At 42.2% G+C, this 24,137-nt stretch overlaps 1 protein-coding gene across 1 annotated transcript; it reads left to right on the plus strand.

Moving 5' to 3' along the window:
* The first annotated feature begins 443 nt into the window (after nucleotides 1–443).
* On the plus strand, nucleotides 444–23,765 carry Gnl2 (G protein nucleolar 2). The gene is made up of 16 exons (XM_004850985.4): nucleotides 444–649; nucleotides 2,285–2,369; nucleotides 3,402–3,496; nucleotides 5,380–5,519; nucleotides 8,773–8,957; nucleotides 9,995–10,061; nucleotides 11,116–11,274; nucleotides 11,847–11,960; nucleotides 15,019–15,147; nucleotides 16,145–16,249; nucleotides 17,015–17,173; nucleotides 17,381–17,494; nucleotides 21,175–21,623; nucleotides 22,206–22,291; nucleotides 22,855–22,940; nucleotides 23,565–23,765. Exons 1-16 carry the CDS (start codon nucleotides 586–588, stop codon nucleotides 23,715–23,717), a joined length of 2,190 nt encoding a protein of 729 aa, XP_004851042.1. The 5' UTR covers nucleotides 444–585; the 3' UTR covers nucleotides 23,718–23,765.
* The last annotated feature ends 372 nt before the right edge of the window (nucleotides 23,766–24,137 follow it).

Raw genomic sequence — 24,137 nt, forward strand, 5'->3', positions numbered from 1 at the left:
AGAGGTCTCCCCGCCCCTTTTTTGTGGTGCTGGGGATCGAACTTGGGTTCTCGACTCACGCTGAGCATGCGCAGTACCACTGAGCTACACCCCCAACCTAGACTTGTGGGGAAGATGACTTGTTCTGACGGTTGGCTGTTGTATGCTCGGCCACTTTTGGAAGAGTTTAGAGGAAAAATTCAGAAGATAATTAAATTTGTGCCATTGGCTTGAAAGAGGCTTTTTTATTGGGGGTGGACTCAGCTAGAAGCTCTGGGCCGCGTGTCTAGGGTAACCGGGAGGTTGCTACGGAGGGGCAGCTTGGCGGTTGCTAAGGCGGAGGAGGGCGGAGCTCGACTCTGCAAGTCCTAAACAGCCGGGTCGCGGCAGGGGCGGAACCAAGAGGAGGGGGCGGAGCCAGGGGAGCCCCGGCGCGCGCCGCGAGTTCGCCGGAAGTCGGGAGGAGGAAGGGAGGGGCGCGAGCGGAAGTGAGGTATTTTCGCCCTTGTGGTCCGGCTTGGTTTACGCGGCTCGCTTTGGCTGGGTCGGGGAAGTTCCGAGCTCGTTTACCCAGTAAGCCAGACCGGTCATTGTCCCGTCGGCAAGATGGTGAAGCCCAAGTACAAAGGACGGAGCACCATCAACCCCTCCAAGTCCAGCACCAACCCGGGTACGGGCGGCGGGGTTCGGCGGGGGTGGAGTTTGGAGGAAGCACTGGGAAAGGCCCCAAGGGCCGGAGGGGTAGTGGGGGACCTGAGTGGCGTTGCTTGGAGTCATCTCAGGTGGAGCGGCTATCGGAAATGCAAGGGACAAAGGAAGTAACATTGCGGTGTTTTCTCCACACTGGTGCACTTGGAGTTCCGACACTTTGCCCGCCCGGCAGGCCCGAGGTGGAGTCACAGGATCTCAAGTCAGGGAAAGTGGACACTCAGGCCTCCGGGAGCCTTGGGTCCTCCCCAGTTGTGAGATGCAGAGAAAGTCACACTGAAAGTGGTGTCGGCCGAGCCAGTGGGCCTTTTCCATTTGACCATACTTTCATACCACCTTAGCATTGACCATTTACGTGAAAAAAGGATTGTGACTTTGGTCCCAGAAATCATCCCGTCGGCAAAATGCATAGAAAATCTTAAGATAAATAAATGTGACCTTTTCAATACAGGTATTTTTGGAGTTGTGCATACATTCTGGCGAGGTTTCACCTATAGTATGAACAACATAGGTTTGGGGAGGAGTCCTTTTCAGTCAGGTTTAGTTAATAACTTTGTTTTTAAATATGGCCTACAGTTTTTGTCGACTTAATGCATGTCGAATATTTTCCTGGATCAATAATAAATTAATCAAATTTGTGTGGATTGGAATTTCAGAATGTTAGGCCTGAAAAGGCCCCCAGAGATTATGATTTTATTGAAGCGACTAAACAAAATAAGCTTAGTGACTTGTCACAGTTGATGCACTTAATGAATAGTAGAGCTGCCAGTCCTTGACAGCTGTGTTTTCAGCTGCATCCCTTCAGGAACAGACAGGTAATTTGAAGGGCTGCCACAGTGAGAAGCTAGGTGGAGTTATCTTGCGTATTTGACATCCTTTTTCTGAGATGGAAAGGAAGAATTGCTACCTATTTTGTTGTGGAGTAGACTAAAATCAACAGTAACTTCCTAATCAGGAAATTAAGAAACTGGCACATAAAGAACACGTTTTAAGACTGTGGTCTCCACGGTGCCTTCCATGTACCAGGCACTCAATATTTGTTAAGCTCGGGGCCGGGGATTTAGCTCAGTGGTTTTGCCTCCTGCTGCGCAAGCGCAAGGACCCGAGTTCGATCTCCGGTACAAAAAAAAAAAAAATTTGTTAAGCTGAAACAGAGGGTTAAGAGCACAGATTTCAATCGAATGCTTGTGTTCAAATTCTAGTTCTGCTGATTAGTAGCTGTGTTCTTGGCAAAGGTGTGTGACCACTGTTTGATTCAACATGGGCATAATATATTTCTGTGTGATTATTGGATGGATTAAATGAAAATGCCACCTGTAATATGGCTAGCACAGTTTCAGAGCTAAAAAAAGTATGCTAATTTACAATACATCATCCCGTTGAAGATTAGAGATTGGATCAGCTCTGTTTTACCATATAGCTTTTCGTAATTTATTGAAGCAACATATAGAGTAAAGATTTTGTGGTGAGTAAAGATTTTTGTGGTGAGCAGCTTGCCTAGTTTGGATGAGCTACTTGGTGCATTTTGGGCAGGGACCATACATACTTATACTTGTTGGTTATTAAATAGTATATTGTCTGCTTTTTCTGTTTCTAGATCGAGTACAGGGAGCAGGAGGACAAAACATGAGGGACCGGGCTACAATCCGGCGCCTAAACATGTATAGGCAAAAGGAGCGCAGGTGAGCATTGGGCATTGTTATCCTTTTCCCATTCCTTCGTGCCCTTGTCTCATAGCCAAAGCTTTTGATGTTCCCACTCCCACCATCCCCAAATAGGAGTATAATATATTCAAATATCATTTTACAGGAGTGTTGTTATGATGAATATCATTAATTTTTGGTTAAAGGAATTAGCAGTAGATAGTGAAAAAACTTCCACAATACTCTCCAACAAGTAGAGGTCTTGTTCCTCATAGCCCAGGTCTCCACAAATGGCACAATCTCAGAGTTAAATATGCATCAGATGAAATACAAAGCATATAGGACTAGTTATAAAAACTGCCACACGAGGGTCGGGGATTTCGCTCAGTGGTTTCACCCCTTGCTGCGCAAGCACGAGGACCTGAGTTTGATCCCCGGTACCAAAAAAAAAAAACCTGCCGCAAAACGTGTCTATTGGTGCGAAATTTTAGATCACAACATTGTGGCCCTTGGACATTCATCCCAGCTCTGAGTTCTGCTGAGGCAGCCTCTACCCCATGAACTTGCTGAGTGTGGCATTTTGCTAGCTGGTCTTAATTTGTTTGGTAGTTAGATTCTTCATCTATTCTAAAAGATGTTTCTAAAACACAAATGTCAATGAACTTAATCTGCATTAGTCACCTACTTTGCAGTTTGTTTTAGAATTTTGAGTTCCAGGATAAATCACCTACTTAAAATTCATTTAAACCAGCCTTCAAATAATTACCCAAAAACTTAAGTATGTGATATTTTTTTAAAAACAAACAAACAGTAAATGGATTTTTAAACATCAGTATTGTTATTCATCTAGAAGAAATCATTACGTGCTCTGTTGCAAGAGGTTAAATGGCTTTTGGGCAATCTGTTTCAAATGTAAAAGTACTTTTTGTTTATTGAAATCTGTCTTTCATGATCACTTTAAGCCAAGCCAAAAAAAAAAAGTCCTTTTGATGGAAAAAGTATTCCGTAAACCAAATTTAGCTGTTGCCTTTCTTCTGTCATCAACCAAAATCTGTTATTTCCTCCATTTAGGAATAGTCGTGGTAAAGTGATTAAGCCTCTGCAGTATCAATCAACGGTGGCTTCTGGCACAGTGGCACGAGTAGAGCCAAATATTAAATGGTTTGGTGAGTCCCTGTTCCTTTGCTCTGCAAAATGTATTGTATGAAAAAGACTAGAAGGTTTAAATGTTTAAAAGGCAAGGAGTTTTTGGTGAGTGAAGCTGTCAAGGATTATGTGGGAGGAAGTAGTGGATTTTTCAGTGTCTTCCTTTTGAAGAGAACTCATTCTTAATTGTAAGCAAACCTTCTTAGGCAGATAAGACTGTTCTTGCTGACTAGCATCTGCAGACTTTGGAACTTTCATCTTTTAATTTCTGGTTGCCTAGAGAGATTACTGTTGAGAGATGGCCTTGCAGCTGTGTTTATGCCTTTAGCTGGCAGAGTAGATGTTGTTATCCATCCTTCCAGGAGTGAATGGAGTTGGGGGCAGGGTGTGCTTCGTCCTTTAGGAACTCTGTCTTCCTTTCAGCCCTTTCCCTTGGCCATTGCTAAGATATATGGAATCATTGTTTTCCTAGTGTTTGGGGGCAGGTGGCAACTTCTTTCAATATCTTTTGAAAAGATATCCCCTAAGTAACGCAACTCAGAAAAATGTCAAAGAAGAGATTAGGGGTATAGCACTTACCTCATATACACAGGGCCAGCACCACCAAAAAAAAAAGAAGAAGAAGACTCAGTAGGCATTTAGTATGGCAGCTGGGTACTGGGCCTCTAGATACAGAGCACCCAAATTTGGAGTCAAGTTTTGCCATTTGTATGACTGTGGACAAGTTATTAAGTCTGTTCATCAATTTCCTCATCTCTATTTTTTTCTTTTTTTTTCCTTTTCTTTTTTCTGGTACCGGGGATCAAACTCAGGACCTTGTGCTTGCCAGGCAGGCCCTGGTGCCACTGAGTTACATCCCCGGCCCAGTTTCCTCATCTCTAAAATGGGAATAGCTGGGCACAGTGGTGCACACCTGTAATCCCAGCTCTCAAGAGGCTGAGGTAGGAGGATCACCAGGAATTCAAAGTTAGCCTGAACTACATAATGAGACCCTGTCTCTAAATACATACGTACATACATACCATCTCATAGGACTGTTGTGGCAGTTAAATGAGTAAATACATCTAGAGTGCTTAGAATAGTGCATAGCAGATAGTGAGTACACAACATAAACATTAACTCCTATCATCAGTGCTTTGATATTTTTCATTTGTGCTCCATCAGGCAACTGAATGCTTTCTTTGGAATCTGTCTCTTAGAAGGTGTTCTCCATGGTGTTTTAGAGTTTCATTTTATTCCCTCCCATGGATTTTTTGTTTTCCTCTCACATGGATTTAGTGGTTAATTTAATACTTCCATCAATCCCTCACATCCTGAAAATTGTACCTGTGGGGCCAGGGATTTAGCTCAGTGGTGCCACTGCCTGCCTTGCAAGCACAAGATCCTGAGTTTGATCCCTGGTACCAAAAAAATAATTGTACCTATGATTCTTGAGCTTTTGAGCTTGTTGAGCTTGACTTTACCAACTGATCAGTAGTGACTGGCTCTAGATTTCTTTGCCAAGAATTAGGACATTTAGGCCGGGGATTTAGCTCAGTGGTTCCGGCGCCTGCCTCACAAGCGCAAGGTCCTGAGTTCAATCCCCAGTACTAAAAAAAAAAAAGAATTAGGACATTTGTCAAATCTCAGTTCTGTTCAGATGTTTATTTTTCAGTTTCATCCAGTCAGGAAATTGGTCTTGGAAAACTATTGAAGCACATTGTGTGTCTGGGTCAGTGGCCCAGTTTACAGTGTATAGTGCAGGAGAGGCAGTTTTTTTGGGTTCCCCCCCCTTAAGTTTGAGAATGGCTATAGGGGATGGAGATAAAAAGCCTGGCGGTTGAGAATAATTTTAAATCTTGCCTTTTACTGTAATAAAACCAAGTTATTTGTTAAATAGTAACGTTTTTTATTTGTAAAACAGGAAACACACGTGTCATTAAGCAGTCTTCATTACAGAAATTTCAAGAGGAAATGGATACAGTTCTGAAGGATCCATATAAAGTTGTCATGAAGCAAAGCAAGTTACCAATGTCTCTTCTCCATGACCGAATCCAGCCTCATGTAAGATGTAGGATATCCTGGTGGTGGAGCTTTTTGGGCAAACTGCATACTGATATGTCTCTAATATAGGGGTTTGTTTTTGGCCTTAATGCAGCAGTGATGAAATTTCTGAGACTTCTCTTTTCCCATTTGTTAGGGGTCTCCCTTGTAGTTATGAATTGAGTTTTTCCAGGGAGGCATTGTAGTGTAGTGGTTCAAAATAGAGGTTTTGGAATGAGACTTGAATTTTAGTCCTTTGTCTGCTCTTAGTTAGGTTTCTCCATGAATTTTAACTTCCTGTCTGTGACGATAACCTTCCTCCTTGGCTGTTGGTTACAGATGAAACACCTTGAAAGCGCTTGGCCCATAGTGAGCACATAGCACACCACCTAAATAAACAATTGCTGTTAGTAATATGATTTGTATCATTCATTTACTTTTGGTAGGCAAACTTAAGTGGTACCTCCATCACACTATGGGGAAATGGATCAAGTTGGAAGAGTCCTTTAGTGCTGCATACTTGCCAGCTTTTGTGAGATCTTTGGAGATTGTTTTGGCTGAAAGGAAAGAGTATATTCAGAGTGGTTCTTGATGGTTTAAGGCTGAAGTTCAGTAAGAACTGAACAGTGAGTTTCACATGGAACAAAGGAATGGCCTAATATCTGCACATTTTTACTTGTATTGAATATAATTCCCAGAAATGTAGCCAGTACATTAGCTTTCAGTTCCAGTATAGGGAGGGGAGGAAAACACTGACATGCATACATGGATTAAACAGTTCAAAGAAAAGTGTTTACTTGAAGAACAAAATAAAAACCAAGGCTTGCTTATTGCCTCAGGTTTTGTCAATTATGTTTTGTTTTATGATGGACTGGAAGAATGGCACCTATTAGTAGAATGACTGTTTTTTTTCAGGGAAATACATGAGTGTAATTCATCAACCACAGACAAGTTGCTCATTTCCCTTGTTCTCTTTGTCTGTTCTCCCTAAAGCCGTTTTCTAAGCAACTATTGAATCCTGTTTATGGGAAGAACAGAGAGGTTCTATTTTGGATTTATTTCTTTGTTTCTTATTCCAGTTGTTCATTGCTCCTAAAGTTCAGTGGTTAAATATCTCATGTGTAGAATGAAAGATCCGTGGCTGCGGCAGTCAGCTTATATTTTGATGCAGGAAAATACTTGGAGTAGAGCCAGATGTAGTGGTAGATTCCTATAATCCAAGTACTCAGGAGCTGAGGCAGGAAGATTGCTGCCTAGGCCACGTAGTATGTTCAAGGCTAGCCTGATCTACATAGTGAGACCCTGTCTCAAAAAAGTAAAAAAGGAGAACAAAGAAACTCAAGAGTAAGGTGATGGGTTTTCTGTTTTGGCCTTAAAAACCCTTACCTGAGGCTGGAGATTTAGCTCAGTGGTTCTTGCGCCTGCTTTGCAAGCGCAAGGTCACGAGTTCGATCCCTGGTACCAAAAAACCCAAAAAAACCTTTACCTGTTTGTTACCTATTTGGTTTTTTTTGGTTTTTTGAGGTTTTTGGTTTTTTATTTTTTGGTACCGAATCGAACTCAGGACTTTGTGCTTTCGAGGCAGGCGGTGGAACCACTGAGCTAAATCCCTGGTCCACCTATTTGGTTTTAATGTGGTATCTGTTACATATTATAGACTCTAGTTCTGTACAGTGTACTCAAATCAGATATGCTATATCTGGTGCACATTCATCTATATATGTATTAGAATTACTGGGCCCAGGATTTAGCTCAGTGGTTCAGCCACTTGCCTCATAAGCGCAAGGTCCTAAGTTTGATCCCCAATACCAAAAAAACAGAATTACTATCTTTCGGTAGCAATACAGTAAAAATAGTGTAACTTACATTTGCTTATGTACTTTTTTTTTTTTTTTTGGTACTGGGGATCAAACTCGGGTCCTTGGTGCTTGCACAGCAGGCTGCGAAACCACTGAGTTAAATCCCTGGCCCCTTACTTATGTACTTTTAAGACAGGGTCTTGCTATGTAGTCCAGGCTAGCCTCAAACTTTGGGCAAGCCTCCTGCCCCACCTCCCAAGTGCTGGGATTATAGGCGTGCACCACCACACCTGACCCCTGCTTATGTACTTTTAAAAGTGCACTCTATGGTTGGCTTATAGACAAAAAACTATATATACTATACTTTATAGGTTAAAAGGTTTTCAAAGACAATTTTGGTCATACTTGATTTTGCCTAGTGACATTAGAACCCAGTTCCCACAGAAAATGTGGTTCTTGTGTTTGGGAATGTGGCCTTGATTTGGAGGATAGCTAATAAGAGATGGGTTAGAGAATTTGAGCAAGTAATAGTAGCTTAAAGATTTTTAGAGGTTGAAAAGTGAGATCTATTAAAGTTCAGAAGCCACAGGACTTTCACTGTTACCCTGAGTTTCCTAGCTGTTGCTTACTGAGGAGCTGTACTGAGGGGAAGAGTGTGATTTTTTTTATTGCGGGGGGGTGGGGGGGGAGGGATGTTTTGCCAGCTCTTAACATTCTGTTACGTGATAGATCCTAACTCAAACTTTGACTTTTATCCTGTTTCAAGAATTCCTATGCGTGTAACTCCTTTACAGGCACATCAAGTTCTAGTTAGTATCAGGTTGCTTTTATCACATCTAAACTATTATTTTGGACTTTTGCTAGATGTTTTTCATCTGAAGACTTTCCATGTGCATTTAATAAAAACGTTACCTAAATTAGAGAGAATGTTATCTGAAACTAAAATGTATCTTACAAAACAAGCAATTCCTTTTAGCCATGAAAGAAATTAACTTCCAAGAAAAAGTTGGCATTTACACTTGGTTTTAAAAAACACAAATTCGAGTATGATTGTCCTTGACAATGAATTTGTGAATTTGGCGAATTTAATACACTTGTTTGAAAGCTAAAAAAAACTGGTCACAAAAGATAAATTAATTTTCATCATTGTAGCCTTAATTACATTTGACTAAAGTTTATGATAAATGAAATAAAGCAGAGTTTTGGCAAGTCTTACACAACTCTTCATGCTTGCTTTATTTGTATTTTGTATTTCTCCAAGGAAGCTCAGAGAACTTCAAAATAAGAACAAGTGCTTGTGCTATTTAAATAAACATTTCTGGCTTGAAACTAGACTTAATCAATGTTCTTGTAAATTTTGGTGTGGGTTGAGCTTTCGAAAAATAAAAACAAAACTTTCTGTGGCTGGTTTTTAACTTTTCTGCTTTTTCTCAGTGCTTTCCTTAGTTTTACCTGTAATTCTCCTTTCCCTTTAGAACTCCAAGGTGCACATTCTTGACACCGAAAGTTTTGAAACTACATTTGGTCCTAAGTCACAGAGAAAGCGGCCGAATTTGTTTGCGATTGATATGCAGTCACTGATAGAAAAAGCTGAGATATCCACTGAGAGCTATGACCAGGGCAAGGATCGCGATTTGGTAACCGAAGACACTGGTGTGAGGTATGCTTTTGAAGTTCATGAAGGTCTTGTCATTTGCTATAAATGTTTTCTTTGAACATTTTGCCTACGTAAAGCCTGACAATTTAACTCACAGACAGAGTTATCCTCTCCCCTTAGATTAAAAATATTGGTGATGGGGGGCCGGGGATTTAGCTCAGTGGTACCTGTACCTGCCTGGCAAGTGCAAGGTCCTGAGTTCGATCCCCAGTAACCCCCCCCCCCCAAAATTGATGAAATTGGAGCCAGATTGAGAAGAATTCAAGGTGGCTTCATTGTCACAGATCTCACTTCATCCCTCAAATAAAAATAAATATTTCCTCATTATAATAGCAGTGTATCCTGTCGTAGACTAGTTTATTTCTTGTTTAAATTTGGACTTTGTAGTTATTTTTGTCATCTTTCCTGATTCAAGTTTTTCCTTCCTCCAAAGAGTATAGTAGATAATGGAGGAAAATTACAGCTGTTTTTGTTTCTTTTTCCTTGGGTAAATAAATGTCTCTGATGCTAGGAAACAGATTCTGAACCTGAAAAATGTCACTTCAAATGTACAGTTCAGTGGCATTAGGTACTTACATTGTTAGATAACCATCACCACCATCTAACTCCAGAATTTTTCAACACCCTAAACTGAAACTCTGTGCCTGTTTAACCCTAATTCCCAGTCCTCTTGTCCCTAGGTCTTGATAACTACCATTATGCTTTCTGTCCTCATATAGGTGGCATTGTACAGTATTTGTGCTTTTGTGCCTGGTTTATCTCACTTAGTATAATGCCTTCAATGCTTATCCATGTAGCATATGTCAGAATTTCTTTGCTTTTTAAAGCTAGATAATATTCCATTGTTATGTGTATACCATCTTGTGTTTACCCATTCATCTTTTAGTGGGCACTTAGGTATGATTCCTTTTTAAATTCAGTTTGTTTTTAGTCTTCACTGTCTTTGATACCCTTTCCTTTAATATGTTGAGTTCTCCCTGAAACATCTTTTTAATCTTGATAGTGCTTCAGTTACTCATTTTGGGTGTATTTTTGTTTAGAAATGAAGCCCAAGAAGAGATATATAAGAAAGGACAGTCCAAAAGAATATGGGGTGAGCTCTACAAGGTAAGACTCTTAGGTTCTCATGGAGTGGTTCTTTTGGTTTTCATGATCTAATGAACAAACAGATTCTGATGTATTGCACCTGTCAGGTAAATCACAGGCTCTGCTGCCCATTTTTTCCTCTTCCAAAAAGAAATCAGGAGTGATGCAACTATTGTTCTAGGTAGCTGCATTTTTAAAATTACTCGTATAAGAGTAAAAGCTACCTATAGACAATCCTTTATTGCCTGCTGATATTTAGATTGCCTGCCAAAATGATGTTCCTGTTTAGATTTGTCTTACATGGTTAGGGCCACATGAGAAATTTTAAGTTTTTAGACCTGCTGTTCTCATTTTTTAAAGGAGAACACATTTCTGGAGAGAGTTAATACTTTACCCAGCTCACCCAGCTTGCTGGTGGAAGTGACTTTGTATATATATCATGATTCCTGATCCAGAGCTTTATAACTGGCAAATTTTCATGCACAAGATAGGAGTATTCTTAGGAAGCAAAACCATTAACCATAATCACGTAATTAAACAGTGTCATAATTAGAAACTAGTACCATAAAGGCAAACTAAAAAAATTAGTTTTCTGTAACGTACACAAAACTTATAATAGTAGAAACTTCTTTTTTTTTTTGGCCGTACTGAGGCTTGAGCCCAGAGCCTATGCATGGACCTACATACCAGCTTTTTTTTTTAATATTTTGAGATTTTCAGAAAAAAATCTCATTAAGTTACCTAGCCTGGCTGGGATTATAAGTGTGCCCTACCACACCTGGCAACAGTAGAATCTTATCTAATAAGTAAGTGATTCAGTTCAATAATTTGTAGCAATTGTGAAATAAGATGAGTTAATAATAAGCTAGTTTTTCTATTTGAAGTTTGACAAGTTTTAAATATCCCTGGGATGATTTTGAATTCTGGCCATTGGACATTGAGATTGGCATTTACTCTCCTCACGAGACTGTTTTGCAGCTGTCTTTAAAGATATCACTGGATTCTTTTAGATGCTGTCTCTCTTTTTGTTTTGTATGTACTGTAGCAAACCTTTCCCACCTCCTTGAATTTCCAGGTGATAGATTCATCAGATGTTGTAGTCCAAGTTCTTGATGCTAGAGATCCAATGGGTACCCGTTCCCCCCACATTGAGGCTTACTTGAAAAAGGAAAAACCCTGGAAGCATCTTATTTTTGTACTCAACAAATGTGACCTTGTTCCAACCTGGGCAACAGTAAGTACAGCTACTAATCTAGAACAGACTATTGAGCCCACTCAGCTCACGTAGACTTTATCAGTTCCCTGGCTTCTAGCTTGTAAAACATTACAGTGTCCTGCTCTTGAGGCTCTTTGTAGTCATTTGAGTGTTCTGACTGAAAACAGAACTAAAAAGAAAAAAGAAAAGAAAAGGAAACAGAACTAAAGTGTGCTTTGTTGATAATGGGCAGAGGCACCTTTTGTCCTCTCGTAGCGTGTGTTGAGACAGCTCCAGGGCTCAGTAGGACAAACAGCAATGTGTCCCCCTTTAGGGAGCAGCTGCTGAAACCACTGACCTGCTCCATTTTGTGTTCCATTCATTGCATTTAGGAGCAGTGAAGGCATTTTTGGAATACTGTTTTGCAGTTATAAGACAAAAAACAAAACAGTAACTGTCATACTTGAAAGAACATTTTTAAGAATTATAGCTAATATTTTTTCCTTAGGTAAAAGGGTATTTGAAACACAGTCTTGTAATTTAAGCTCTGACACCTCCATATACTGTAAATAAGCTACAATTTACCAACATGTTTTCTTCTGTCTCTTTAGAAACGATGGGTTGCTGTCCTCTCCCAGGAGTATCCAACACTTGCTTTCCATGCGAGTCTTACTAACCCCTTTGGCAAAGGAGCATTCATTCAGCTTCTGCGGCAGTTTGGAAAGGTATGGAGAGCTGGTCTGTTTCTCCAAAAGTCTCGTAGCTGTGAGTCTGTATGAGAATTGCTCTTGCCACTGCGTATTGAACTTCACTTCCCTCTGTGTTTAGTTCTAGAGATATAAAAATTCATTCTGAAATGTTTTGCACTCCAGCTTTGCCCCATCCAGGACCAGTGTTGTTTTCCTTCTGCCACATCCCTAGCACCTGGTGGCCCAACCTTCCCCCCTTCCCAGAAGTAAATATTTTCAGCTCTTAGCCATGATTTCTGATATTTTCCTCTTTGTTAAGCTACATCTCAAGCCTCTGTCTATCTATCTATCTATCTGTCAGTTTCCTTACTTAACTGTGGATTGAACCTAGGCCTTCACACTGAGCTACAGGCCCCTTCCTTTAATTTTTCATTTTTAGAGTCCTACTAAGTTGCCCAGGCTGGGCTTGAACTTGGACTTCTCTTACCTCAGCCTCTCAGAGCGCTGGGATTACATCCATGCACCCTATACCCAACTGGGACGTTTCTGAGAGACCTCACATTTTAAAAGTCTTTATTCTACCCTTGTGCTATTACTTCTTAGGATGTTGAAGTCACCACTGTATTGTTTTGGGGCTTCTGACATTGCTGTTGAGAAATCTGAGACCATTCTGGCTCCTAATCCTCTGTGGCTGTGATCTTTTAAAAAATTTCCATTGTTCTAAAAATTTAATGTTGTGCCTGAAGACAGATCTTTTATTGTTCAGTGAGTTAGACATTTGATGGGACTTTTGCTCTGATTATTGTTTATTTCTTTGAAATTCCCTTTTTCCCCTCCATCATCTGTTTTTACATTTAGGAGTTTGGTTTTTGCCTCTCCTCTCCTCTCCTATCCCCTCCCCTCCCCTCCCCTCCCCTCCCCGCCCCTCCTCTCCTTCCTCTCCTTCCTCTCTCCTCCCTCTGGCCCTCTCTTTCTCTCCCTCTCTCTTTCTTTATTCTTCCCTCCCTCCCTCCCTAACTAGAGATTGAACCCAGAGGTGCTGTACCACTGAACTACATCTCCAGCCCTTTTTAAGTTGCTATTTTGAGACAGTGTCTTACTATGTTACCTAGGCTGGTTTCAAACTTGCAATCTGCTTACTTCAGTCTTCCCAAGTAGCTGGGATTACAGGTGTGTACCACTTTGCCCAGCTTTATTTTATCCCCTCCCTCCCTCTCTCCCTCTCTCCCTCTCTCCCTCTCTCCCTCTCTCCCTCTCTCCCTCCCTCCCTCCCTCCCTCTCTCCCTCTCTCTCTCTCTCTCTCTCTCTCTCTCTCTCTCTCTCTCTCTCTATATATATATATATATATGATACTTTGCTCTGTTTTCTGGGCACTTTTTTTGACTTGCTCATCCACCTAGTCTATATTTGCCTGTTTTAATTTTTGCGAGCTCATGTTTAACTCAGATTTCCAGCCCCTGATACATCTTATTTCATGGATGCAGTATCTTCTCTGTCTCAGAATGATAATGATACTGGTGTTTTACAGTTTTCCTTTCTCCATACATTGATTGTTACCTCCAAGTTTGTTTTTTTACCTTTTCTGCTAGAGTTGCACTCAAATGTCTGGTTCTTAGTTCTCCGTTCATATTTAAGAATAAAGTACCATGTTGGGCAAGGTGGTATTACATTCCCAGCTACTTGGAAAGCTGAAGCAGGGATAACCTGTGCCCCTGAGTTTAAGACCAGCCTGGGCTATAGCAAGGCCCTGTCTCAAGAAGAATAAGAATCTGGCTTTCTGCATTGGAGTGTATTGACTGATAGATTTCTCTGTAGGAAAATTGGATAGAGACCCAGATTTTGTTTTTCTTTTTTCTTTTTTTGAGACAGGTTCTCAAACTCACAGCAATCCTCCTGCCTTAGCCTCCTGAGTGTTGGGATTATAGGCATGTGCCACCACACCTGGCTGGACCCAGATATTTTGGAAGACCCCCTATAGATGTGATTATCTGATAGATCTTTTTTCTTGGGCTTGTAAATATTTCTAGGAAAATGTCCTCGAATCTCTAGCTCTGGAGCTATATGTACCTTGCTGCCAGGGCTCTGGGAGTTCTGGAGGAATTGACAGTTGGAGGGTTCCATTGTTTAATATTTAGACTTTCACTTAATGACTCAGAGAATACTTCCCTTTTGCTGATGTTGTTTCTAAAACTGGATCCCTTCCAGAAAATTTTCGTACATGTACGTTTTCAAAAATCATGACACCCTAAGGCCCCGGGCTGCTGTTGCAGTGGAGATGTTGTGTGTCTGTGCTGAGACGCAGGCTACTTCAGCAGGCTTGCTGCCTGTCCTTTTGTTTTCAGGCCTGTCCTTTTGTTTTCAGGCCTGTCCTTAAAGGTATCTGCCACCGGTTCCAAGGTTTTTGTGATTCCTTGGCATTATTGTCCATAGAATTTAGTATTGATGTCTCAGTTTCATTTTGTTCTTTGGTTTTGTGTGTTTGTGCTTTTTTTCCTTTTGTTGTTTGTGGCAATAAAAACGTTAAATGTATTATGCAAAGAAAAGAAGGGGATGAGTCATGGAATTATCAGGTGCTGAATCTGTTAAGGTTCTCTTCCCTGAAGAGAAATTTTTTTTTTTGGTAGACAGCAGCTTGCTATATAGCTCAGGCTGTCCTTGAACTACTCACTGTGTAGCCCAGGCCCAACTCTGAGATCATGGTGATCCTCCGGCCTCAGCCTCTCAAGTGTTGGGGAGATTATAGGCATGTGCTAGCTACTGTGCCCAACCTCTGAAGAAATTTTATCAGTGGAGGATGTTGTTCTAAACTGATGATTAACAAGTTATTTTTTCCTCTGTCTGTGGCCTACACACTGTTAACCTTAAAGCATTCGAGAGTAATTTCACATGGGTGAGTGAGGAAATGATTCACCTTCTGACTTATTAATAAGTATCCAGCTCACTCAGGCTATGTAGCTGGTTTGTGTCTGGGCTTCAAATCAACTTGTATCAACAGTTTTGCACTGTAGTCTTTATATTAGCAAAGAAGCACCACCTGTTTGGCTTAGGGCTATCATGACTGCATGTATGTGGTATGTGTTCTCACTCGGCACAGTTGCACACTGACAAGAAACAGATCAGCGTTGGCTTCATCGGCTATCCAAATGTTGGCAAGAGCTCTGTGATCAACACATTGCGTTCCAAGAAAGTTTGCAACGTGGCCCCCATTGCAGGTGAAACAAAGGTATATTTGGCTTGGGGGATTTTACTTCTCTGTATTTCAGAAGTCTCCAAACTTTCTGGCACTGGGGACACATTTCATGAAAGACAGTTTTTCCGCAGGTGACGAGTAGGGAGGTAGATTTGAAGATGATTGAAAGGAGTGTGCAACCTAGATCCCTCCCATGCAGCACTGAGGCAGTATTGTGGGTGACGAGGATGAGCCGTCAACATAGATGAGGCTTTGCTTGCTCCTCACTTCCTGTGGTGCAGTTGGGGACCCCTGGTTCATTTTATTTCAATGGAGGGTGATTTTTTTTTAGGACACAAAGACCACGCCTCTTGTGCTGGGGATCGAAACCAGGTTCTTCTGCATACTAGGCAAGCCTCTGCCACTGAGCCACACAGCCTCTGTCTGCTCCTCTTGAATGGAGACCACCCTTGGGAGTTTAGTTCTCCATATCATAATTTAGAATATACCAGTTCTTTTCTGCAACTTGGATATACCACTAGATAGCTTTGCATGATTTAGTTAATGCCATTCATATTTAAGTCTGTTTTAAATTGTCACTCCAACGTTTTACACTGATGAACAAAACTATCCCAAAGAATTTTGATGCATGGGTTAAGAAGGAAAACTCGACCTTTGGTAGATTCTCATATTTAAGGGACAGAACTTGGAACACAGTATTTGGGGAACAACGTGGTTCTGCTTAGTGCCAAGGCCAATAGTATGGTGTTCCAGGAATACTTTTTAAACCCAGAGAAAGGTTCACTTAGTATTATTGTGCAATACTAGATGCAAATCCTGTCTCTACCATAATTTTGGGCTCTTAGTTTATAGAAACATAGTTTATACTTAGTGGAAGTGTCTTAGAGGAGAGCTTGATTACTTCGCAGCTTGCTGTTTTTTGACTCCTCCCTTCTTTTCTCACTTCATCTAGCAGCATGTAGGATTTGTGAAGGTAAACTTGTGGTATGTTCTCGACTGAAGGATGTTCCTGACTTTCTTCTGACTACAGGTCTGGCAGTATATTACCTTGATGCGTCGGATATTCCTCATTGACTGTCCAGGTGTGGTTTACCCCTCTGAGGACTCAGAGACAGACATTGTGCTGAAAGGAGTTGTGAGTATTTCATCCTAATAGCCTCAGTTTGACTTTTGAGGGGAGTGCTCTTAGGAAATCCCGGAAGCCTTAGCTTTTTTTCTCATTCAGAAGGCAATTTGGGGTCAGCCTGTCTAGCCAAACTTTAGGAACATGATGTTGAGCAGAGCGGCCTTTCCTTCCACTGCAGCCTGCCTGAGGAGTTAGTGGAACCATGGGCATATCTGGTCAGTATCATCCCACAACAGAGTTTGTAGTTTACGCACAGAATCCAGAGGCAAGCAGGGCCTGTTTATGTTTAGTGGTAATTCATCTTTGTGGGTTTATGGGTTGAGTCATTTTGGAACACGGTTATTTCCTTACTTGTTTCTGAACATGACTGAAAATTTAAGTGGCTCCCCTAACCTTAACCATGCTCCTGGCTATACATCTTGTCCACATTCCTCTGTTCCCTTCTGAAACAATTCCATTATGCTTCTATACTGGGATTGGTAGGCTTTTAACCATTTCTACAAGTGGGTAGCCTGGAGCATTCCCAATGCAAACTGCTTGCGGAAGCTATTAAGTTTGTGGTGAGCTGGGATTAGAGCTGAGTTCTGGGTGGCTGTGGTCAGCTTTCAACACTGCTCCTTGCTACCAACCATGTCTAGCCACCTCGGAGACCAGCTCCTTCCAAGCTCTACTCATCTTACGATGTTGAAATCCATTTCTTGCTATAAAGAACACTGGGAACTTCTCCTTTTCCACAGTAGAGTTTGTGAGTGAGAGATTTCTATTAACATCTAGGTTCAAGTTGAAAAAATTAAGTCTCCTGAAGACCACATTGGTGCTGTCCTAGAACGAGCAAAACCAGAATATATCAGTAAGACATACAAGATTGATTCATGGGAGAATGCTGAGGACTTTCTTGAGAAGCTTGCTTTCCGCACTGGGAAATTATTAAAGGTGAGCCAGGGGCTGTGAGAATTTGGACTGGTATTAACTGCAGGCCTAGGGTATGTGTTTTGTGGATTTGTTTTATATGCATCCCGTGAGCCATATGAAGCTTGTCAAGCAGGTGGAAATGAATGACTGGGACAACTAAAATGCCCCCAGAATGGGAGGTGATTTTTGTTCTTTGGATTTAATTGGGGATCTTCCCTGACATTTCAGGGTGGAGAGCCTGACTTACAGACTGTGGGCAAGATGGTCCTTAATGACTGGCAGCGGGGGCGGATCCCTTTCTTTGTCAAACCACCCAATGCAGCGACGCCTGCAACCCCCCAGGTAAGAATTTCGTGCATTCAGCTCTTGGAAAGTGAGGTTACCCACCCTGATAGGGTACAACTTTTTGGTTGCCTCCTTCTGTGGAGCATCTTATTGCTTTGAGGCAGATATTTCAAGTGCAGTTTCTCAGTCCAGAGTGCCACTGCATTGGCCTTGTTGGGGATGGCATTAGAGAATAATAGGTAGAAGTTCCATAGAAGACCAAGCTTAGATAGCTTTTATAGGCTCTTGGGAAAGAAGACTCATTAAATGTGGGCCTGGACTGGATGTGGTGGTGCACACTTATAATCCTGGTGGTTGGTAGGCTGAGCTGGGAGGATTGCAAATTCAAGGCCAGCCTGGACTACATAGCAAGACTTTGTCTTTAAAAAAAGAAAAAAAGAATTGGGCTGTGGATTTAGCTCAGTGGTGCCGTGCCTGCCTCGCAAGTGCAAAGTCCTGAGTTTGACCCCCGGTGCCGCGAAAAAGAAAGAGTAAGGAATCTTCTGGTACCTCTGTCTTTTCTTGTATATAAAGAACAGAGCCATCACCAGGATTCATTTGTTGAACATTTTTTAGAACTTGCCACGTGCCAGACACAAGGACCAAAGGAGTGAATAATAGTCCTTCCCCTCAAGTAGTTCATGCTCAAGTGAGAAAGGAGAATGATATAGTTGATGATGTTCAGGGAAGAAGTCTTAGGTTTGGGGCCTCTGATCTGGGTCCAACAGCTTTCCACTGCCCTGTTTCCTTATCCTGGCAGTGGGCTGCCCCAAGGCTCAACCATAGTGCTTTGTTTCCCTGTTTCTGGGGCCTTTTTTTTTTGGTACTGGGGATCGAACTCGGGACCTTTTGCTTGCAAGGCAGGCGGCGGCACCACTGAGCTAAATCCCCGGCTCTGAGGCCTTTTTCAGAATTTAGCCAAGTCTCTTAAAGTGTTGGCTTTGTATTGCTTCTATCCTGATACTGTTTGGGCCCATATTGCCCTGGTTTCTTCTTTGCAAATAGTTTCCAGAGTTGCAGCTTTAGCTAGATAACGCCATTTGAACATTTTCTCCAGCATTTCAAAATCAGCATGGCTGAAGCTCCTGGTTTTTCTTCCCTCTCCCTGCTAAAACCACACCAAGCAAAATAGTTCCTCTCCTTTGTTCTGTTGTTAGTCATTGACTGATAGATTCATTCAGCCATGTGTGGCACCTCTCCTGCATGCTAGGCATCCTGGGAACTGGAGGTGCTACAGTGCCCTGCCCTGCTGCACTTGTTTTCCTGTGTACATGTGTGGCTTTTTGTTTTTGTTGCTGTTTTTTTTCTGGTACTGGGAACCGAACTCAGGGCCTTAGGCTTTTGAGGCAGGCATGGCACCACTGAGCTACCCCAGCCCTGCATGTGCGTTTTTCCACTCCACTTCTGCACTTCTCCAACATCTGCTGGGTGTCCCAATAATTCAGTAGCCCAGAGTTTAAGGGCTCAGTACCCCAAGACTGCCTCCACTTCAGATGCCATGTGCAGATAGATGGGTTCCTAGGCAACCCACACTTATGCCCAGCTAACCACAGATTCAGTTTAAGGGGTTCTGGGGTTTATTAATTTGCTAAACCAACGCAGAACTCAGGAAGGTACTTTATTTATGATTACCACTTTATTACAAATGATAAAGCTGGATGGAAGAGGTGCCTAGGCAAGATACAGGAAGGAAGCAGAGAACTTCCGTGCCCTCTGTTACCTCCCTCCTGTGTTCAATGTCAAAAAGCTCCTAGGGGCCGGGGATTTAGTGGTTCCGCCGCCTGCCCCTGAAAGCACAAGGACCCGAGTTCAATTCCCAGTACCAAAAAAAAAAACCTCCTGGACCCTATTAGGGAGAGGTTTTTATGGAGGCTTCACACAGTGAGCCCTATTGATTAAATCCGTGACCATTGTTGATTGAGCTCAGTCTCCACCACCCCCCTCATCCTGAAGCTATGTAGGGACTATGTCCACGGCTTACTGCTTCAGCTTAAACTTAGGTGTGATGAAGAGAGGCTACTGAAAAACTAAAGATACCCCCAATACCTTAAGAAATTTCAAGGGTTTTAAGAGTTTGTGCTAGGAACTGGAGTAAAGACTAAATATGTATATTGTATCAGGGAGATAGCATACACTAAGTTTATAATGTCAAGAAGTATTGTGTACTCTGAGGAAAGTGAAACCAGGAAAAAGGGTTGAAGAAGGCAGGAAAGTACTTTCATATGTAGGTGAGGTGGTTAGGGAAGGCCTCTAAGGAAGTGGCATTTTACAGAGACCATGATACAAGGCAGGAGCCATGAGGGTGTCTGGGGAAGAGAACATTCCAGGCGGAACGCCTGAGATGGGGTGCATTTACTGTGTCCACACTGCTGAAGAGAAGTGACTGGCTGGGGTATAGAGCACAAGGGGAGGATGGTGCGTCAGGAAGCCTCTGAGAGTTTTGAGTTAACTGGACCCGAGCATTGTTCTGGATCAGCATCACTGTTCTCTTGTGAGCCTGCATGGAGCACTGGGATTACCTTCAGCCCTTCCTCTACATCTAGTCATTAAGTTTAGATAATTCAGGTGATTCTTAAGAACTGTTAGGTAGGCCTGGTGGTGCATGCCTATAATCAATCTCTGCACTCAGGAGGCTAAGGCTGGAGGATCACTGATTTTTGAGGCCAGTTTGAACTATATAGTGAGACCTTATGTTTGAAAAAAAAAACCCACAAACTATTGTGTCCCCCTACTCTATGAGTCTCTTTTTTTCTCTGTTTTAGTTGCTCTCTTTCTGTTCTGGTTGATGAAGCAGAAATCTTTTGAGACTCTGCAAACTAAAAATTGTTTTACTGAAAAAATTTACAAATTTATATACAATTCCTGGATTTTATGAATTCCTGACTTGTTCAGCATTTTATTCAGCACTCCTACCTGTTCATTTATATTGTTTGTTTGTTTTTTGAGGTAAAGTCTCACTAAGTAGTCTAGGCTTGGGCCTGAACCCACTGTGTAGCCCAGGCTGGCCTCAGATTCGCCATCCGTCTGCCTCTGCCTCTGGAGTGCTGGGATCGCAGGTGTGCAATACCACATCCGGCTTGCTCAGTACTCTTGACTTTGGAAAAATCACTTCATTTTTGTGAGGCTGGGTTGTAAGGGTGAAATGATATATGTGGGAAGCACCAGTGGAAAGCGTAGCATGTAGGACCAGCCAGTCATTGTAGGGTTCCTGAGCTCACGGTGCTCATTTGAGCTCTGCTCATGAAGTTTCCCTGCTGGTATTACATCAAGATGCCTCCACACGCCTTTCTGTAGTACCATTCAGCCTGGCATTCACTTTCATACAGTGTTTGTTCTGTGTTTGTGTGCTTATCTTGGCAACTCCCCATTCCTTGTAATATTCCAGGGAGGTCTAGGGAATCTTACCTACATTTACTAAGTGATTGTTTGGTGTTACTGGTTAAACACACCCTAATTGGCACACCTGTTACAACTGCAGATCTGTCCTGTGATCCTTTGTAGTACTGGTTTCTGGGTCTGGGGTGCATTGGCTTCGAGTAGATTGATGCTGTGACTCAGCGTGGGAGTTTTTTTTACCTTGCCTTAGTCCTGAGAAGAGGACTGCCTATTCAAGAGCAAGGTGTGAGTTCAAGCATTCAGTTTTTCTTTCTTGATTCCATTTCTCTCTCTCCCTGCGTACTCTTTCTTGGCTTCAATAGCTTCCTCCTTCCTCATCTTTGGAAGATGCTACCGAAACAACCCAGAACAACTTGGAAGAGACTGCAGAGACCATAGGTGAAGTTTCAGAATCTGTCATTGAGAAAGAAGAAGAAGAGGACCGTCTCTGTGATGCTAACTCTGAAATGCAGCAGATCCTTGCACGGGTTCGACAGAACTTCGGCAAAATCAATGTAGTGCCCCAGTTTTCTGAGGATGACCTGGTTCCTGTAGAGGTGTCAGACATCGAGGAAGAGCTGGAGAGCTTTTCTGCTTCTGAGGAGGAGCAGGAGCAGGACCAACCAGATGTCAAGGAAGAGGCTTATCAGGAGTCCCAAGAAGAGCAAGTGGGAAACGACACCAAAGCAGTGATAAAAGCCCTGGATGACAAGATTGCAAAATATCAGAAGTTTTTAAACAAAGCCAAGGCTAAAAAGTTTTCGGCAGTCAGGTAATACTCTCATCATCCTATAAATTGCAGTTTGTGCCTTTCCCTAAAACTTGCTGTGAATAGTGGAAAGGGGTTGTGCATGCTAGGCAAGTGCTTACCACTGAGCTCCTCCCCAGCCTGAGCAGTTTTTGTTTTTTGGGTTTTTTTTTTAAACCAGGTTATTATTTTTTAAAAGTCTGTAAGAGCTGGGCATGGTGACTCATATCTGTATTCCTAGCACTCAGGAGGCTGAGGCAGGAGGATTGCCATGAGTTCAAGCCTGGCCTAGGCTACATCATGAGTTCAAGTCCAGCCTGAATTACAGAGCCAGACCCTGTCTCAAAAAAAAAAAAGTGATCTGTAAATTTTGTCATATTCCTACACCTGGAGTATGAATAGCTTAATTATCCAGTATTTTAGAAATGCTTAGGGAGCTACAAAAACTGTTGGCTCTTGACTCCTTCCCCTGGTGGTAACTGAATGGGAGTGGAGCGCCTGTCTGTGAGAGTGTGCCAGGTCTCCAGGTCAGCCCGACTGGTACAGTTGAGAGTAATACTGGACAGACAGCCTCATTACTTTGCTTGTTTGCTTTTTCTGTTTCAGGATATCCAAGGGGTTAAGTGAAAAGGTTTTTGCAAAGTCTGAAGAACAAAAAGAAACACCTAAAGAAGAAGTAGTAAATGAAACAGGTGAATATAAATTACTTAAATCATTTAGATGTGGTTTGCATCTTCAGAATTTGAGGAGACTTGACTTTAATTTCCAGCTTTTCTCAGGTGTTTTCATCCTCACGAACCGTTGTCATATCTGGTGGATTACCCTGCTTCCACTTACTACTTATCACACAGACTGTGTTACCTACATTTCATTATGCATATTAGTTAGGATTGAATTGGCGATTCAGGAATCTTCTTTAAAATGATACCTTACTGACCTTAGAATCTAAGGATGAGTGCACAGATTGGGGCAGAGACATTTCGTATGTTTTAACTTTTACTCCTGACTGACAGTTTCCACATCAAGAGGGTGTTTATGTGACACAAGTACAATCCCTGCCGTGGCCTGTGTGGTCTGTCTGGCTTGGTGCCCTCCCAGCCTCATCCTGCTTTACTCTATGCTTTCCTCACTCACTCCATCCATACTGGCCTTCCTGTCCTTTGGACAAACTTGTTCCCTCCATAGAGCTTGCAGACAAACTTTTAGATACAAAATTCATTTTTTCCCGAGTGTTTTTATTACTGTTTGTCTCTAGCATGTACTAAAAAGGGAAGGAAGCGGAAGGCACAAAGGGAAGAGGAACAGTCAAGTAAAACTCAAAGGATGCGTACATCTAAGGAAGTAAGTATTTCGTTTCTTAGATAAGACCCAGGTATAGCAAGTGGAGAGAAGTCTGGTTCTCAAGGCCCACTCTTTCTGAAACAAGGATGGTCTGGAAGCTGAACCCAGGAAGCTCAGTCTTCAGTGACCTGGAGGTGGCCACTTATTTAGGATCAAAAGAGGCCTGCTGGATAGAAGTCCTCAAGTCCATGTCTGAGACTCAGAAATTCCTGGTCACTGTCTTCTCAGCTGTGGCCTATCATCTGGAAGGATTGTGTTGTTTTGTATGGTTCCAGGTCGATGATACATGAGTGGCAGGGCTAGCTAGGTGGGTTGATCACTGTCCACTGTGAAGGACAGCTTTGTGACAGCTGTGCAGAGCTGAAGCAGGCCCTTTTGGGAGGGGAAGTTTGTCAGGAATATCACAGAAAGGAACCACGCATTGGATGAGAACCTGTAACTGAGTCACCCATCGGTCATAATGGAGAAGTAAACAAGTGTCTTGTGGGAGCCTCCCCCCTTAGCTCTGCTTCAGTATCTGTGGTGGCTGCACAGGAAGTGGAGAGGTGAGAAATGGGCTCCTGTTTTATGACTTTCAGCTTTTGATTGTTTCTTTGTTTTTGTTTTTCTTGCTGTTTTCTATAGCGAAGGCGAGCAGCACGGCAGCAGCAATCCAAAAAAGTTGGTGTACGCTACTATGAAACACACAATGTGAAAAATAGGAACCGGAACAAAAAGAAGACCAGTGACTCAGAAGGACAAAAACACAAACAAACAAAATTCAGACATAAGCAGTAATACCTAAAGAGTTGTTTATTAAATTATACCAAAATGTGCAATTACAAATTGTGTTTATTTTCTTAGTGCCCAGGTGGCATTTCTGAGGCCATATGTTTGTTCTGAGGTTTTACAGCTGAAACCATTCACCAGTGCTAGTGAAAATAAAGAGAAAGTTCCTCAGCCCTAAAGAGTTGTGTGACCAAGTCCACTGGCACTTCAGACACTTGAATCGGCCTTTAGTTCCTCCACAGTATAACCCTGTTGTGTGTGTGTGTGTGTGTGTTTGTGTGTGTGTGTATTGACAGAAATGGGAAGTAAAGTCTGCAGAATACACAATGGTATTTCTTTTGTACTGAAAAGTAGCACTTTGGGACAGAACTGTAAAAAAGAGTGTTTCAAGGATAGTAGTGTTCATGGCTAGGCTTAAAAATAAGGAAA

This window comes from Heterocephalus glaber, unplaced genomic scaffold (assembly GCF_053883595.1).
Source record: "Heterocephalus glaber isolate CG9 unplaced genomic scaffold, H.glaber_assembly_v1.0 deba00001452, whole genome shotgun sequence".
Taxonomy (NCBI): Eukaryota; Metazoa; Chordata; class Mammalia; order Rodentia; family Bathyergidae; genus Heterocephalus; species Heterocephalus glaber.

Bases quoted from the DNA above. Each gene is read 5' to 3' on its own strand.
- Gnl2 (XM_004850985.4), top strand. From the start codon at position 586: ATGGTGAAGCCCAAGTACAAAGGACGGAGCACCATCAACCCCTCCAAG. The intron at 2,370-3,401 runs GTGAGCATTGGG...TCCTCCATTTAG, and splicing joins TATAGGCAAAAGGAGCGCAG to GAATAGTCGTGGTAAAGTGA. The intron at 16,250-17,014 runs GTGAGTATTTCA...ATTAACATCTAG, and splicing joins ACATTGTGCTGAAAGGAGTT to GTTCAAGTTGAAAAAATTAA.